Source organism: Fringilla coelebs (genome assembly GCF_963513975.1).
Source record: "Fringilla coelebs genome assembly, chromosome: 5".
NCBI classification, from domain to species: domain Eukaryota; kingdom Metazoa; phylum Chordata; class Aves; order Passeriformes; family Fringillidae; genus Fringilla; species Fringilla coelebs.
In genome coordinates, this window is record NC_140033.1 from 44,611,007 (window position 1) to 44,624,740 (window position 13,734).

General features: G+C 46.2%; 1 protein-coding gene across 1 annotated transcript; it reads left to right on the top strand.

Annotated features, from left to right (window-relative positions):
- Positions 1 to 11,782: 11,782 nt before the first annotated feature.
- On the top strand, positions 11,783 to 13,273 carry SNRPF (small nuclear ribonucleoprotein polypeptide F). Its single transcript, XM_084205881.1, has 4 exons — positions 11,783 to 11,908; positions 12,053 to 12,178; positions 12,511 to 12,575; positions 13,154 to 13,273. Exons 1-4 carry the CDS (start codon positions 11,906 to 11,908, stop codon positions 13,218 to 13,220), a joined length of 261 nt encoding a protein of 86 aa, XP_084062007.1. The 5' UTR covers positions 11,783 to 11,905; the 3' UTR covers positions 13,221 to 13,273.
- The last annotated feature ends 461 nt before the right edge of the window (positions 13,274 to 13,734 follow it).

Here is a 13,734-nt window from a genome sequence, read left to right on the forward strand (position 1 = left end):
CTGTGGGAACCGGCCTGCCCTGCAAGCGTCCACCAAGGGCTACCATTCAAGAGAGCGCCGTGGGTTCATGGCGAGCGCAGCGAGCTCGCCTCTAATGTATGCCCTAATGAGTCAGCGGAGGGTGTTCTGCCTGCCTGAATGTCTTTAGTGTGGCAAAGCGGAGTGGACATTCCCATACAATAGTGGGCTTAAATTCAGCTTCTCACCGATGTCTAATTCATGGGCGGAACGGCTTTTGTAATACCTATAGAAGGGAAGTACAGTAGGTCATTTCTCCAACTAATTGGAGTTGACAATCCCATATCTATCCATATCTCAGAGCCATTTGCACACAGTTGGAAGGGGAGGCATTTCGTCTTCGCTCATGTGGTCAGCCGCCGGGAAGGGAAAATAATGTATGTATGGGTTTCTGCTTCAGGCAGTCACAGATCTGTAACAAAAACAAATACAACCTGGCGATGGCTTTTTCACTTACTTAATGGCAGGTAGAGCAGAAAGGGTTATCTTTCTTACCTTCCTTCTCCAGCTTTTAAATGATGCTTCCCTTCCCCTGCCCGTGGCTCGGTATCTCTGCAGGGCACCCTCTGATGACTGTCGGTCGCCCTGCGGCACAGAGATCCATCGCGCACAAGTCTCCTGGGTGCCATCATAACCTCGAGGGCCAGAATGACACAAACCACCCCTGCTCTGCAAACTGCAGTTTCACAGCTTGCTAAAGGCTCCTTGTTGGACCAGTAGTAGAGGTAAGACTGAGCCCTGAGGCCAGGCCTAGAATGATAAAGTGCATTGAAGGTGTCTCGTGTTTTAGTCTTTTCGAGCATGACGTGAACTTCTGCTACACTCAACACTTTATCCACTGCCTCGTTCACATACAGCAGTTGTGTTTGAGTGTACACAGAGAGCATTAATGCTTCTAATTTAATCTGGCACATAACACCTGAAGAAGAAAACTTCTCAGATTCTGTGAGGTAGCCAAATGGGTACTTTGGAGTGATGTGCCAGTTAAAATTGGATCCTCCTCTTTTTTCAGTAGACCATTTTCTCCTCAAAAGCATCAGCCACAGATCTAGGTCCCATCCCCTCCCCACCTACAGCAGTGTTTGGGAAAAATTAACAGTGGTTGTGACAACTTGGGGGATTAAAAAAAAAATCAATTTTTAAAATTTTTTAATATTTTTTATTAAAGCTTGGGTTTGTCCACTTGCCACAGTAAAACCTCCAGACTTGCTCCGTGGAATTCTCAACTCTGTTAACAGCGTATGATAAAATCATTGAATTAAATTACTGGCCTTTTCCACTTACTAAAGGCTTATTCCACACAGGATCCAAAATGTAGAACATGGTAAAATTGCCTGGTTGGTACTTCATGCTGGGACTGAAAGAGACTGCAACACCACCAGGCTGGAGACAAATAAACTTTACACACCAATCCTCTTGACTTAGAGGTCGTTTAGTTGTTCTTGATTTGACATGGAAGTTTTGTAAGACATTATGGAGCTGGGAAGCAGAATAAAGCCACACAATATATAAAAAAAGATGACATAAATTGCCACTTTATTTTTCTAAATATGTTCATTAAGAATATTAATTTCCTTATGAGGAAAAGCTTTACTATGTTTTTGCTTTTAAAAAATAATGATCTGCTAGAAGTGTGGGAAATATGTTTTAAAAAACCCAGTAAATGGAGCACACGTCAGCTAAGACAGCTCAATTTCGTTACGGTGGTGTGATCACAAAAACATTTTCTACCATGCAACTTTTAATTAGTCTCGCAAAAAATTATTCTGCTTCACTTATACAGAGTACAGTAAATGGCTACATAAATGCATAAGGAATGAAATAAATACGCTTTGTTCAAATGTGGTGACCTTTGGGAAATAAGATGATAAGAGAATGAAGTTTCTTTCTGTTTCCCCTTGTATTTATCATGTGGCAAGTCAATGTTTCTCCATGAAATACAGTAATTATAATAAAAAATAAACCGAAGTGAACTTCTTCACTTCACACTTCAACAATCTTCCAGCCATACAGACGCATTCATGCATGTATGGCTGTCATTTCCAATCCAGACAATTTTTGATAAGCTTTAGCTATTCTGAGGTGCTGCCAGTTTGAGTGACAACCTTGATACCTGCAACTAAATGGTTAATCTGTTCACCATTGTGAATGTAATCAGTGCTCTCAGACACAGCGAAATCCCACATTTTTCTGATGTTTCAGATAAAGTGGTTGTTAGTAAATAATATAGACTATATGTACATATAATGTCCAGCACATAAATACATATTAATATACATGGTACTGCACACATTCTGTGGTGTCACATATATATACACACACACATGGGAATATTAACCACACAAAATATGGAAAGCAAGACAGATTTTAAAAAATATATAAAATAGGTTTGCCTGTGCCATAAATAAAAATGATTCTTTTCATTACAGCAGCATTTCAGATGTGCAGCTCTGGTCTGAGTCATGTGTGCTCTGTGACTGTTTGGTATAATTTAGCATCCAGTTCCCATGGAACTCAGGAGCATTCTGCCCTTGAAAGCACAGTCATTACTTCCATCCTGCTGCTATTTAAACATACTAGAGGATGATGTGTACTTCCAAATGTGAATAAGGCAAAACCAGTGAAGGCAAAGGTTATGTAGGCAAAGGGTATTCAACTTCCCTCATTTGCTAAAGACATTACAGCTCCAAGCAATGTGCTGAGCTTGCACCTTTTAGTGCATTATCTGAGGTTGGAGTCAACTTGGCAACATCAAAAAATTGTATTTTTCATTTGTATAGGCAATTATATATTCCTATGTTTGCTCAGCACCAGAAACACTGGTCTGCAGTGTTTTCCATCTATACTTAGCTTACTGATGTTCACTACTCACAGAAAAAAAAATCCAATTTCATGCAAATTTTCAGAATTAACTCCCTGAAATTCTTATGTGGCCCATAAAGAAAACATATTGTATGAATAGAGGCATGGAGTTTCTTTACATATAGCCTCAAAGGTACCTCACAAAACACAGGTTCTTAAGTCTGGTAAATGTTGCCCTCCAAACACCATAAAAAAAAAAAAGCAGAGCTTTATAATAAAGATCTTTGCTGACATAGCCTGAAGGAAAGGCCCTCCACAGGCCTAAATTCAGATAATTGTTAAATTGTGACAAAGTCTCACGGCATTCATGTTTCCAGACACTCTTATGGATGGGTAAAGTGTCTGCCAGGGTGTTCCAGTGGGCGCTGGTGTCTGGATGCTGGACAGGAGCAGCGTCACCCACTGCCACCATCGCCCTTCGCCTCAGACAGACCAGTCCAGGGGACAATGGGAATTGCCATCCACTTCACTCTGCTGGCAATTATCTTATCAAACACTCAATGGAAAGTCATGGCTCCATTAAAATTCTTGGTGTCTCAACACAGCGCTATTGTGAATCAAGCTTAAAAGAAGACCGTTCAGCATTGGACTTTGTGCCTGTTTTTAAATAAATCTTTAATTGTATCATTTAATCCTCCAGATCTCCTTTCCCTGAGATAAAACATGATGAGAGCTTCTTCCTGAGCATTTAAAGTAAAACCCCACAAAACCACAGATGAGCTGATGTGTTTTATGTCCAATGCACAGAAGTGTGTAAATCCATAAAGTGTCACAGGAATGAAGCAGCCCTTTCCCCCTTATAATTACTTATCTCTAACAGCCTGTCAAAACAAGTGCTCACTTGCCTTACCTGAAGTGTCGTAGGAAAGGAACACCAGTATCAGTCCATTGCAACCCACAACTGATCAAACAACCTCAGGAACTGTTTAAAAATTCAACATTTGCCAGAAAATACTCAACATTGTGTAAGGCTATGCTACATTTTTGTTTGCTGTGCAGCAAAAAAAAAAAAAAAGAAGGGTACAAAAGTTTAATGTCAAAGCTAGCCTTTGCTATACAAAATCCATATCAGATGCATCTGTTTATTAAGTGCAGTTGGCAATGCTATTCTTAAGGTTTCAATGTTTTCCATCCTAAGCTCCTCTGTCTTTGCTGCTTGTAGCTCTGGCAGTCTTTAATTGTTTGTATAAACATTTACAGGAGGCAGATCTCTAGAAAAGCTTTCCTGGAAGCAGGAAATATCTGCTCCAAGCTGATATGTTTCAAGAAAATTTCAGAAGGTCATTTCTAAGAATGGTGCTTGGGAAAAACACAGGTTCCTTTCCCTCTACTTCAAAAAAAAAAAAAAAAAAAAGGAAAAAACAAGGAGAAAAAGAAAAAATGTTTATTCTGGAAAAAAAAGGTTTGGAGCAAAGACTTGAGTGCTGCAGTGTTAAGGGTGCACCTTTTGCTGTGCTTGTGAGATGTGACCATGGTCTAACCCTTGAACAAACCCTAATCCTCCAAATCATCCCAGCTTGCACGCAGTGGCTGGAGGGAGCCAGCTCAGACACCACAGCATGTCTGCTGGCAGAGAAGCAGGCTTTTCCCAATTGTTTTTATTACCCAAACCAGCTAAGTGTCTCTATCCTGCACTGCAGTAAACAGTGCAATCAGGGCAGGACCTTCCCTCTGCTGGCCTGCTCAGCACCTCTCAGTGCAAGGGTGCTGCCCACTGCACTCCTGGGCACAGCAGTGGATCCCCACTGGCCACCTCTGGGTCCTGCTGCAAAAACACACTCTGCTTCACCACCTGGGCCTCCCCATTCCCTGCAAATTGCCACAGAGAAGGCACTGCTCTGGAGGAGGCAGGCACCAAAGGGATGGGAATGCCTCTAGGAGACCGTGCTATGCTGCTGAGGCCACTCCTGTCAAGGGCAGACAGCAGCAGTGGCTGCTGCAAAGGGTTCAAAGAACAGAAAAGAACCCAAAGGGAGCAGTGTAGCAGTGGGGCCAGTTCATCTGGGGCGTGCCAGGAGCATCAGGAATTGTCAGGGCACTGTTAGAAGCACTGACATTGCTCATAGCATCCCTCCAGGCTCTTGGCCCAAGCAGGGAAGCCCTGGGCACATCAGCTGCTGGGCAAGGAGAAGCCAGCTCCCATCCTCTGTGCACTTTGGGAAAAAACACTAACAGTTGTATAATTGATCTCACAGAGTACTCAGCAAAACAAAAACAGGAATGCCAAACTAAATGACAACTTGCAGCTTTACAGGAAGCAGCTGTGTCAAGGGAACACCAGCACACCAATGGACTCCTGATCAAAAATGACCCCGACAGAGCTGGTCTCTGTGAGCTGTCATTGACATAATGCAGTGGAAACTTCCCTGGCCAAAACTCCAACTTACTGAGCTCTTTGACAACTCTCAAAAAAGGCATTTCTGTGATTCCACACTGCACCCAGCACATACAGCTGGGCACTGCCCCAAGAAGTATGGAAGTCAGGGCAGTGGTAATTTGGGGATGGCTGGCATATAACCAGTGTAAACAGCTACAGCCATGCTCTCTCTTCTGCAGTTGTAACAGATGATGTGTGTTGAACCATGGGGTTTTGAGCTATGAGCATACTGCAGTCCTTTGTGCTGCCTGCCTTGGCCACTTGGTCCTAATTAACTGACCATGCCCACAGTTAATTCCCGGTTCCTATAGTCCTTCCTGCCTTGGGCTGGCTAAGCTCTGGGGTCTCAGGCTCTGAGAAAAGCCTGCCCACCTACACAAGCTCAGACTCCTGCTTGTTTCAGACAGGCAATGAGATGCTCCAGGGTTCTGGGAGCTGGCCCCAAACTGGCTGCATGAGAGCTTCTCCTCCACTCTGCTCCACGGGGAAGGCTGTACACATACATTCACCTTTACAGCGGACCCTTGGCTGTCCCTCACCCAGAGAGGCCCTAAAAAAGGAACACCAGCTTAGCAGAGAGGCAGAAGCCCCTGGAAGCCACTGGTCTCAGATGCAGGGCAGTGAGTGCTGCCTCCAAGATGAGATGTGGGCCTTGGGCTCAGGTTCAAGTCAAACACAAGTGCAGACATCACCTCTGGCACACTCCCAGAGCACAGGAGGCTGGGGATTTCTTCTGTCTGCAGATCCTGCCTGGAAATGAGACTCTCTGGCCCAGCTGCCCAAGGACCAGCACTGGCTTTCCTGGGAGGGGTGCAGATAACTTAGTAGACTCTGCAGAGGCTCCAACTGCAAATCATTCTTCCCTCTGGCCATCAGAAGAGTAGATGTGTCTGGCCAAACGAACAGAACCACAGCACATTGAAGCCCCATTGAAGTGTAATGGAAGGAGGTCTGGACATATTCATCCCTGCAGCATCCAGTCAACCTTGATGACTCAGGTTGGTTTCTTTGTGACCTGGACTCCTATTTCTCTGCCTCATCTCTCCAGAATATTGCTTGGCTCAGATAGAGTTTTCTAAGAAATTCAGGAATCCTAGATTTAGCTGCTCCTTTTAACCCAGCATCATTTATGTCTCTGACTTTCTCCTATCCAGCTAGTTTCCTTCTCTCTCTGAAATGGTGAGGGAATCTGTGCAATACCAGCTGCACTCTGTTGACCTACGTGCCTGTTGCCTAATTACTCCTTTCTCTCCTCCCTCCCCACAAGATTCGCTGTTAAAAATGGCAGCAGATGAGGCCCTCTGGTATGGCAGAGCTTGCCACCTTACACAGAGAGCCTCCAACACCAGCCAGACTTTCTGAGCTCTGGTCTGACAGATTTCTCAAAACACCAACCCTTAAACAGCTTCTGTGACTTGGAGCCAGTTACTAATATCTATTAAGATGTTTGTGTGAAAGCACCGTTTCCAAACTCCTTCTGCACAATACTTGATCTCCTTCTTTTTGACACACACAAGTAAGTACACCATTTTATTATTTGTACTGATCACTTTGTTTTCCTCAGTACATAATTTCAATTCCAATTCATTAATGTCAAAGCATAAAAGAAGCAACCGCACATAAAGCAACAAAAGTTTGCTAAACCCAGAAGATAACAGCTGATAATTAAGGAAGTCCCATTATTTCTTGGCAAAGGAGACTGTGTTTTCAGAGACACATTCTTAAAGGGCCTCTCTTTAGTGTAGCTGCATAATTTGCATGAACACTATTTGCACAGAAAAATAAAGGTATTCAATATGGATAAAAGGAGCCTTTAATGTGCCCATAATTTCTGTACAATACCCATCCCATGCCCCTTCTTGTTGGCACAGCCTGGCCTTGTGACAGGTTCACAGAAGAGCCACTCTGGCAGATCTTTGCTGGTGTGGACAAAAGATCTGGGCTTTTGTTTGGACATACCTGCCCCCCACCTCCGCCCTCAGTCTCCTTTTGTACTGATGTCATTGCAGAATAAGGACATTGTTCTGATCTGAAATTGCACATAAATCTCTACCCAAGAAGAAACCCTTCCCTTCTATCTTCCCAGGCTCACCTCTGCCTCCTGCCCATGGAGCACATGGTCTCCTGCTTACTGGGCAAGTCCATCCCAAACAGATTTTTGCATTTTGTTTGTGTTCCCTCACATCACCGTTGCAGCCACTGCCAGGCATGCAGGAAAGTCTCCTGGTTTTTGTGGTTCCCGTGTCCTTCCCTTTGGCTGCTTCCAAGTGCTGTTCAGCAAGACTGAGCCTCTTTTCTGGGCTACAGTCTTACACTGAGATGAAAGTCTGCAGCACATGGAAAAAGGCATGCTGCTTGGATGAAGCCTGAAACAGGCTAGCCAGTTTTGTGCCTCCTAGTACTTGGATCCTGTGTATCCACCCTGGTAGCACAGTGTGGCTTTGCTTCTGTTGATGAGAATCTCAGAAAGAAATTACAGCCCCCTGTTCTTCTTCAGTCTGATGTCACTACCTCTCAACTCCCAGTCACAATCTGTGGTGGATGGTTATGGCCTCACAAGGAGATTTGATCAAAGATGGTGGAATTAAAATGACAATCAGCAGAGAGGAAAGGTGGTCTCACTGGTAGATACTTCTGAAAAAAACACTGCTTGAAGCAAAACTGTTTTACTCTGGCAAAGCCCCATAAAGTCAGGGCTGTACCTCACATGAGGTATAGTCCTGTCAACAGTCCACACAATACTGCTACAGCAGTTCCCAAGTCACCAAGAGCTGATGAATGACACAGATTTTCTGCACTTAGAGAAAATCTTGTGTTACTTATTGAAAAAGATTTTCAGACAAGATACTCTCTACAGACAAGTTGTGGGCAAGATCTGATTTTTCATTCCGGTATGATATCTAATGGAAAATCTTCCATTATGCCTATTCCTGAAGGAAAAATAGATGTTCTTCATGTCAATACTTGGCCTGAGTCCTAGGTCCTGTTCACGTTTTAACAACATTGCTACAACAGGAAAACTCCCCAAGGGTGCACAGAGCTTCAAAATCCTCCTAGGGGCACAAGAGTCATAACCACTGCATCCCCAAGAAGTTAGAACAGAGAGCTTGTCAGGAATTGGCTACTTAAGCCTACTTATTCACTGTCAACCTGACACTGGGGTATCACATCACCTAACAGGTTCAAGGAGCAGGCTTGGCCTGCAGTCTGGCAAGGGGGAGGAAGGAGGGTGGTGTGTGTTTATCTGGGACAGGTTGTATGGGGAGAGCAACAGGTTCTTACATGGCTTTGTCAGTTCTGAACCCAGCAGAAGCAGAAGTTCATCTGCCACGTAGCAGGGCTAATTCCGTGCTGCTGCACTGGATCCTTCTTGATGTAAACCTGTCTTTTGAAGGTGCTGGCTTCTGATGGAGCTCCCATTTTGTTAACTCAGCTCTGCCCACTCGCCGTTCAGGGCTGTGCTTTCATGGCTTCTCTAAGTTCTTTGACTGCAACTGGTGCCCATGACATGGTGATGGCAAAACTGATGCTCCTACTGCCCTGGTGGACACGACTGTGGGCTATCAGAAGTAGTTTGGCTGATGTGGAATAAAAATGCAGCGGAGGAAACCCCCACTGACAGTGGCATATCACTGGGAAAAGGCACAGGATGGTCACTGAATGTACAGCCTAGGAGCTGGAACATGGGGCAGCTCTGAAACTTTCCTTAATAATGTGTTTATGGCAGGCAGAAACAGGTTATGGCAGGGAGTTCCTGTCCCAGGAAAAGTGGCGGAATCAGGAAGGAGCTCTGGGCTGCTGAGGTTTCTCTCAGCAGTGTGAGATGCGCCCTCTCAGCCTGGTTTTATGGCAACACAGTGCATTAGTGATGTCAGTGAGCAATTGCACCTACACAGACAGCACCACCTAACCAGCCCCTCCACCAGAAATGCTGCTGCCTTTGAATGTCCAGCTGCTCGATGTGCTTCCTTAGGAACAGAGCATAGGCATTTGTGTGAAATTCCCACCCCTGAGCTGTAAGAGAAAATCCTATCCATCCACCCAGGAGCTAAGGTTTGGATTAATCTATTACAACAACTCTTTCCTGTTCATTTCCTTTTGAGCAACAGCCTAAATACCCTGACCCAAAGGCAGAAAAGAATGCAAATTATCACTTCCCCTATTACATGGGAAATACAAGGAGGACAAAAGGTGAACTTCACCCCTGCGCTGAAGGTCTGAAGATCACCCTAGGAAGACTGTCTCTGAGTCAGAATGATTCAGTCAACAAGGTAAACAGCAAATTCCTCATAAGGACGAAAGAAAAACATCAGCTATTTAATTTCCTGATTATCTGACTTACTCAGTTAACTGCATCAGATGTAGTCATGCATTCTGTGCTTTCAGTACTCCTTCCTACCCTACCACTGCATAAAATTGCTGCAGACCCAGTGATTACTGACATGTGAACTCGTGGGCCAACTGTGAAAGTAGAAGTCAAGCACTCTTGCTGTCTGACTGAGATCCACAACCCTGAGAAATGCTTGTTTATTGTAACAGCAGGGCTGGAATGTTTACTCACCTGAAGAACAGACTGTCTTAAAAGAGAAATATAAATGCTCCTATTTTTTGGTACACAAAAAGTTTTCCCAACATGAGTAGGAGACATTGCGGTCAAAATTGGTTTCATATGTATATGTTATGTAAAAATAACTAGTGCTATTTACAGATAACATACCAAACCTGTTATATTGCCATTCACAGACATACATGTTTATCCTTGTCAGAACGGTTCTAAAACTGCTCTTACAGTATGATTTTACTCAAGTTACTCACTCTAAGCTCATTGCATTCTGCCACATTATACACGGTATCATGTGAAATCAGCTATTCTATACTGCCAATTGTATAGAAAATTATATATACATATATACCATTTCCCATTGTGTTCATGTTTTTCCTGCATAGTCTAACCACAGACTTCCTTACAAAAAAAATCTCATAAGTTATTTACTCTTTCAGCTGGCCTATAGTGAGTCCTGCTACCAGAAAGGTAATTAGCATTATTTTGCTGTTGCTTCTGTTGTCCATCCACTACACCCTAAAAGAAAATCACACTTATTTCTATTGGCCATGGGAATGTGCATTTAGATACCTTCACAGGAAGTTCCACCTCAGCACAAGGAAGAATTTCTTCCTGTTGGAAGTGGCAGAGCACTGGAACAGGCTGCCCAGGGAGGTCGTGGAGTGTCCCTCTCTGGAGACATTCCAAACCCACCTGGACATGCTCCTGTGTCACCTGCTGCAGGTGACCCTGCCTTGGCAGGATGTTTGGATGATCTTCAGAGGACCCTTCCAACCCTAACAATTCTGTGCTTCTGTAACTTTGTGGCACATGCTAGTGAACAGGAATTACAATTCCACCTGTTCCACTCCTGCACATTCCTGGTGTGTAAGGACAGTGTGGAGCTGGAGAAGATGGCTTGTTGCATCAACAGCTTTAAACGTGCAGATTTCAGGAGGCAAGAATGGTTTTGCCTTCAGTACCAGGGCACTAGAGTCGCTTTTGGCAGGTGAAATGCACAAAACCCGTAGCAGTTCTGTTACTGAAAGGCCAAGTTTCCTGAATGTGTGTTTCCCACATTCAGCACCCAACACACTGAAGACCAAGGGAATACGCTGTATGCAGCAACAGAAATACATATTGTGGCATGTGATGAATTTATACATAGAGCAGTAGAAGACATTAGTGAGGATGTAACAAACTGGCAAAGGGTACAGGTGGTGGTTCAACATATCTGCCTGGCAAAGGTTTAGACATAAATGAGCACTGATGTTTCACGATGTGAAACCGATGTTTTAGCACTGGTGTTAGCAGCGATGTTTTGAAACCGATGTTTTAGCACTGATGTTAGCGGCGATGTTTTCTCTCTACACCCAAGAACATCTTCGCCTCGGAGTCAAAAGACACCGACAGGGAATTCGCACTTAATGTGTCCTATAAACGCCGACACTTTCTATCCTTGCGTGTGGAATCACCAAAAGGTGCTGAATTGTGGGTTGTTTTCGCGGACGGACGGACGGACGGACGGACGCCGCCAGGCTTTGGCCGCCCGCGGGGCTCGCCGGCACCGCCGGGAGAGGCTGTCAGAGCCCTGCCGCCGGTGCCGCGCCGGCCAGGCGCCGCCACCTCGCGGGGACCGGCCCGGGCAGCGCAGCGCGGCGCCGCAGGCGGAGCGGGGACGAGCACGGCCGCGGGGAGCGCGCAGCGCGGGCACTGGCACGCGCACCGGGCACGGGAACGCGCACCGGGCACGGGAACGCGCACCGGGCACGCGCATCGGGCACGCGCTCACACCCCGCCCCCCGCACCGCCCACGGCCGCGCGACCGCGGCGCGCCTCGCGGCAACAGCCATTGGTTGCGACGGGGGTGGGGGGAAAACGGACCGGCCAATGAGAGAGGCCGGCGGCATGGGCGAGCCAATGGGCAGCCGCGCCTGTGGCTGGGCGCGTCGGGGCCCGGCAGCCAATGGGAGCGCGGCGCGGGTGAGAGGTCGGAGGTGGGAGAGCGGCGGCCCCGGAACGGGAAGCGGAGCCGGCCCGCAGCGCCTCCCGTTGTCCCGCGGCGCGCACGAGGGGTTCCCGCGCGGGCCCGCGCTTCTCCCGCCATGGTGAGCGGGAGCGGTGGGAGCGGGAGGGGCGGGAGCGGGAGCGCGGTGCTGAGAGGGGCGGGAGCCGCTCCGTTACCGGCCCCAGGCGGGCGGGCCGGGCGGAGCGGGAGGGGGGCGGCGCTGACCGTGTGCTTCCCCCGCCAGAGCCTGCCCCTGAACCCCAAGCCGTTCCTGAACGGGCTGACGGGGAAGCCGGTGATGGTGAAGCTGAAGTGGGGGATGGAGTACAAGGGCTACCTGGTCTCCGTGGACGGCTACATGAACATGCAGGTGAGGGGCCGGGCCCGGCGCTGTGGGCGCTGAGGGTGCGGATGCCCCATCCCTGGGAGGGCCCGAGGCCAGGCGGGATGGGGCTGTGAGCAGCCCGGTGTGGCGGGAGGTGTCGGTGCCGTGGCGGGCTCGCAGTGATTGAGGATGATGCCCGAGGCAGGAGCTCCCCCGCCGCAGCCGGGCGGTGCCTCGGGGGGATCGGGGCGGGAGCGGGGCCGCTCGGCCGCCCCCGGTCACTGCAGCCGAGCCCGGGGCTGGGGCAGAACCGTCCTGTGCTTTGTGAGCTGCTTTTATTGCTGGCGTTCTGACTTCTTTCTCATTTTCCTTTCAAGCTTGCAAACACAGAGGAGTACATCGACGGTGCGTTGTCTGGACACCTGGGTGAAGTTTTGATAAGGTAATTGGGGTATTTATTTATGGCGGAGGAAGGCTCTCAATCGCCTCCCCACTTGCATTAAAGCTTGTACTGGTGGATGTTGTGTTTCTTGCCTAATTAAGATGCCAAGTGTAGCTCTTACAGCAAGGCTATGAGTGTGTCTTTTATATCAAAGTCCCTTCAGAGAGGAGGAAAAATGAAATTTTTAATAGATTTAAAGAAGTATTTACTATCCCCTTTGTGGTGACTAAATACCTTTGTTTTCCACATTATTGTGTATCTGGGAATCCTTTGGCATTGTAAACCAGTGCACTGCAACTGGAAGCTTTTTGCATGCTTTGAAGTTAAATTTGACTGCAACTGTTCACTCTGAAGTAAATTTTTTTTTTGTACAGCACTGTCAAGCAGCTGTTACATTTATGAAGTTGCACAGTTTAATGTGCTGTGTGGAGAAGGTGCACAAGCTCAAGAGCAGCATTTTGTTCTGTTGAGTTTGACTGTTGCCAGGCTATTTTTAAGCAGAAAAATGTTTAAAGCATGTTTTATGTGGGGAAAATAATAATGTTTATAGCTAAGAGAACTCTTGGTTCTATTTACAGGTGCAATAATGTTTTGTACATCAGAGGTGTGGAAGAAGAGGAAGAAGATGGAGAAATGAGAGAATAGGTGTTTTGTATTTCTGGAAATAAACTTTTTTTTTTCCTTTTCTGTTTTTCATACTTTTGTAGTAAGATGTTTATTTCCATTGTGTTTTGGTATGGGGAAAATTAACCCTTTTAAAGGTCTTTAATATTTTATTGGTGTCCGAAAAACCAATGCTGGAGGAACAACAGATAATTGTTTCAATTTAAAGTTGAAAATATTGAAATGAAAAGTGAGTATTTAAAAATACCAGTTATCTTCCCATCTGAAATACAGGAAGAGTTGGCAGTATCTATATTGTACAATTTGTATGCCATGACTATTTAAATACATTTCATCTTTAAAACTGTTTATAAAACATTTGGAATTAGCTGGGAAGATTTCACTGCAAGTGAGGTGTGCAGATCTGTTATCCTCCAGTTTCTCTCAGAAATATTCTCCTGCTTTGAGTCAGGAAGCTTGAAGTGTGGCTGCATGGTCATTAAGGAAGGACAGATGTGTGTCACCTTAGCAGCCAACAGCCACAGAGCCAAAAGCA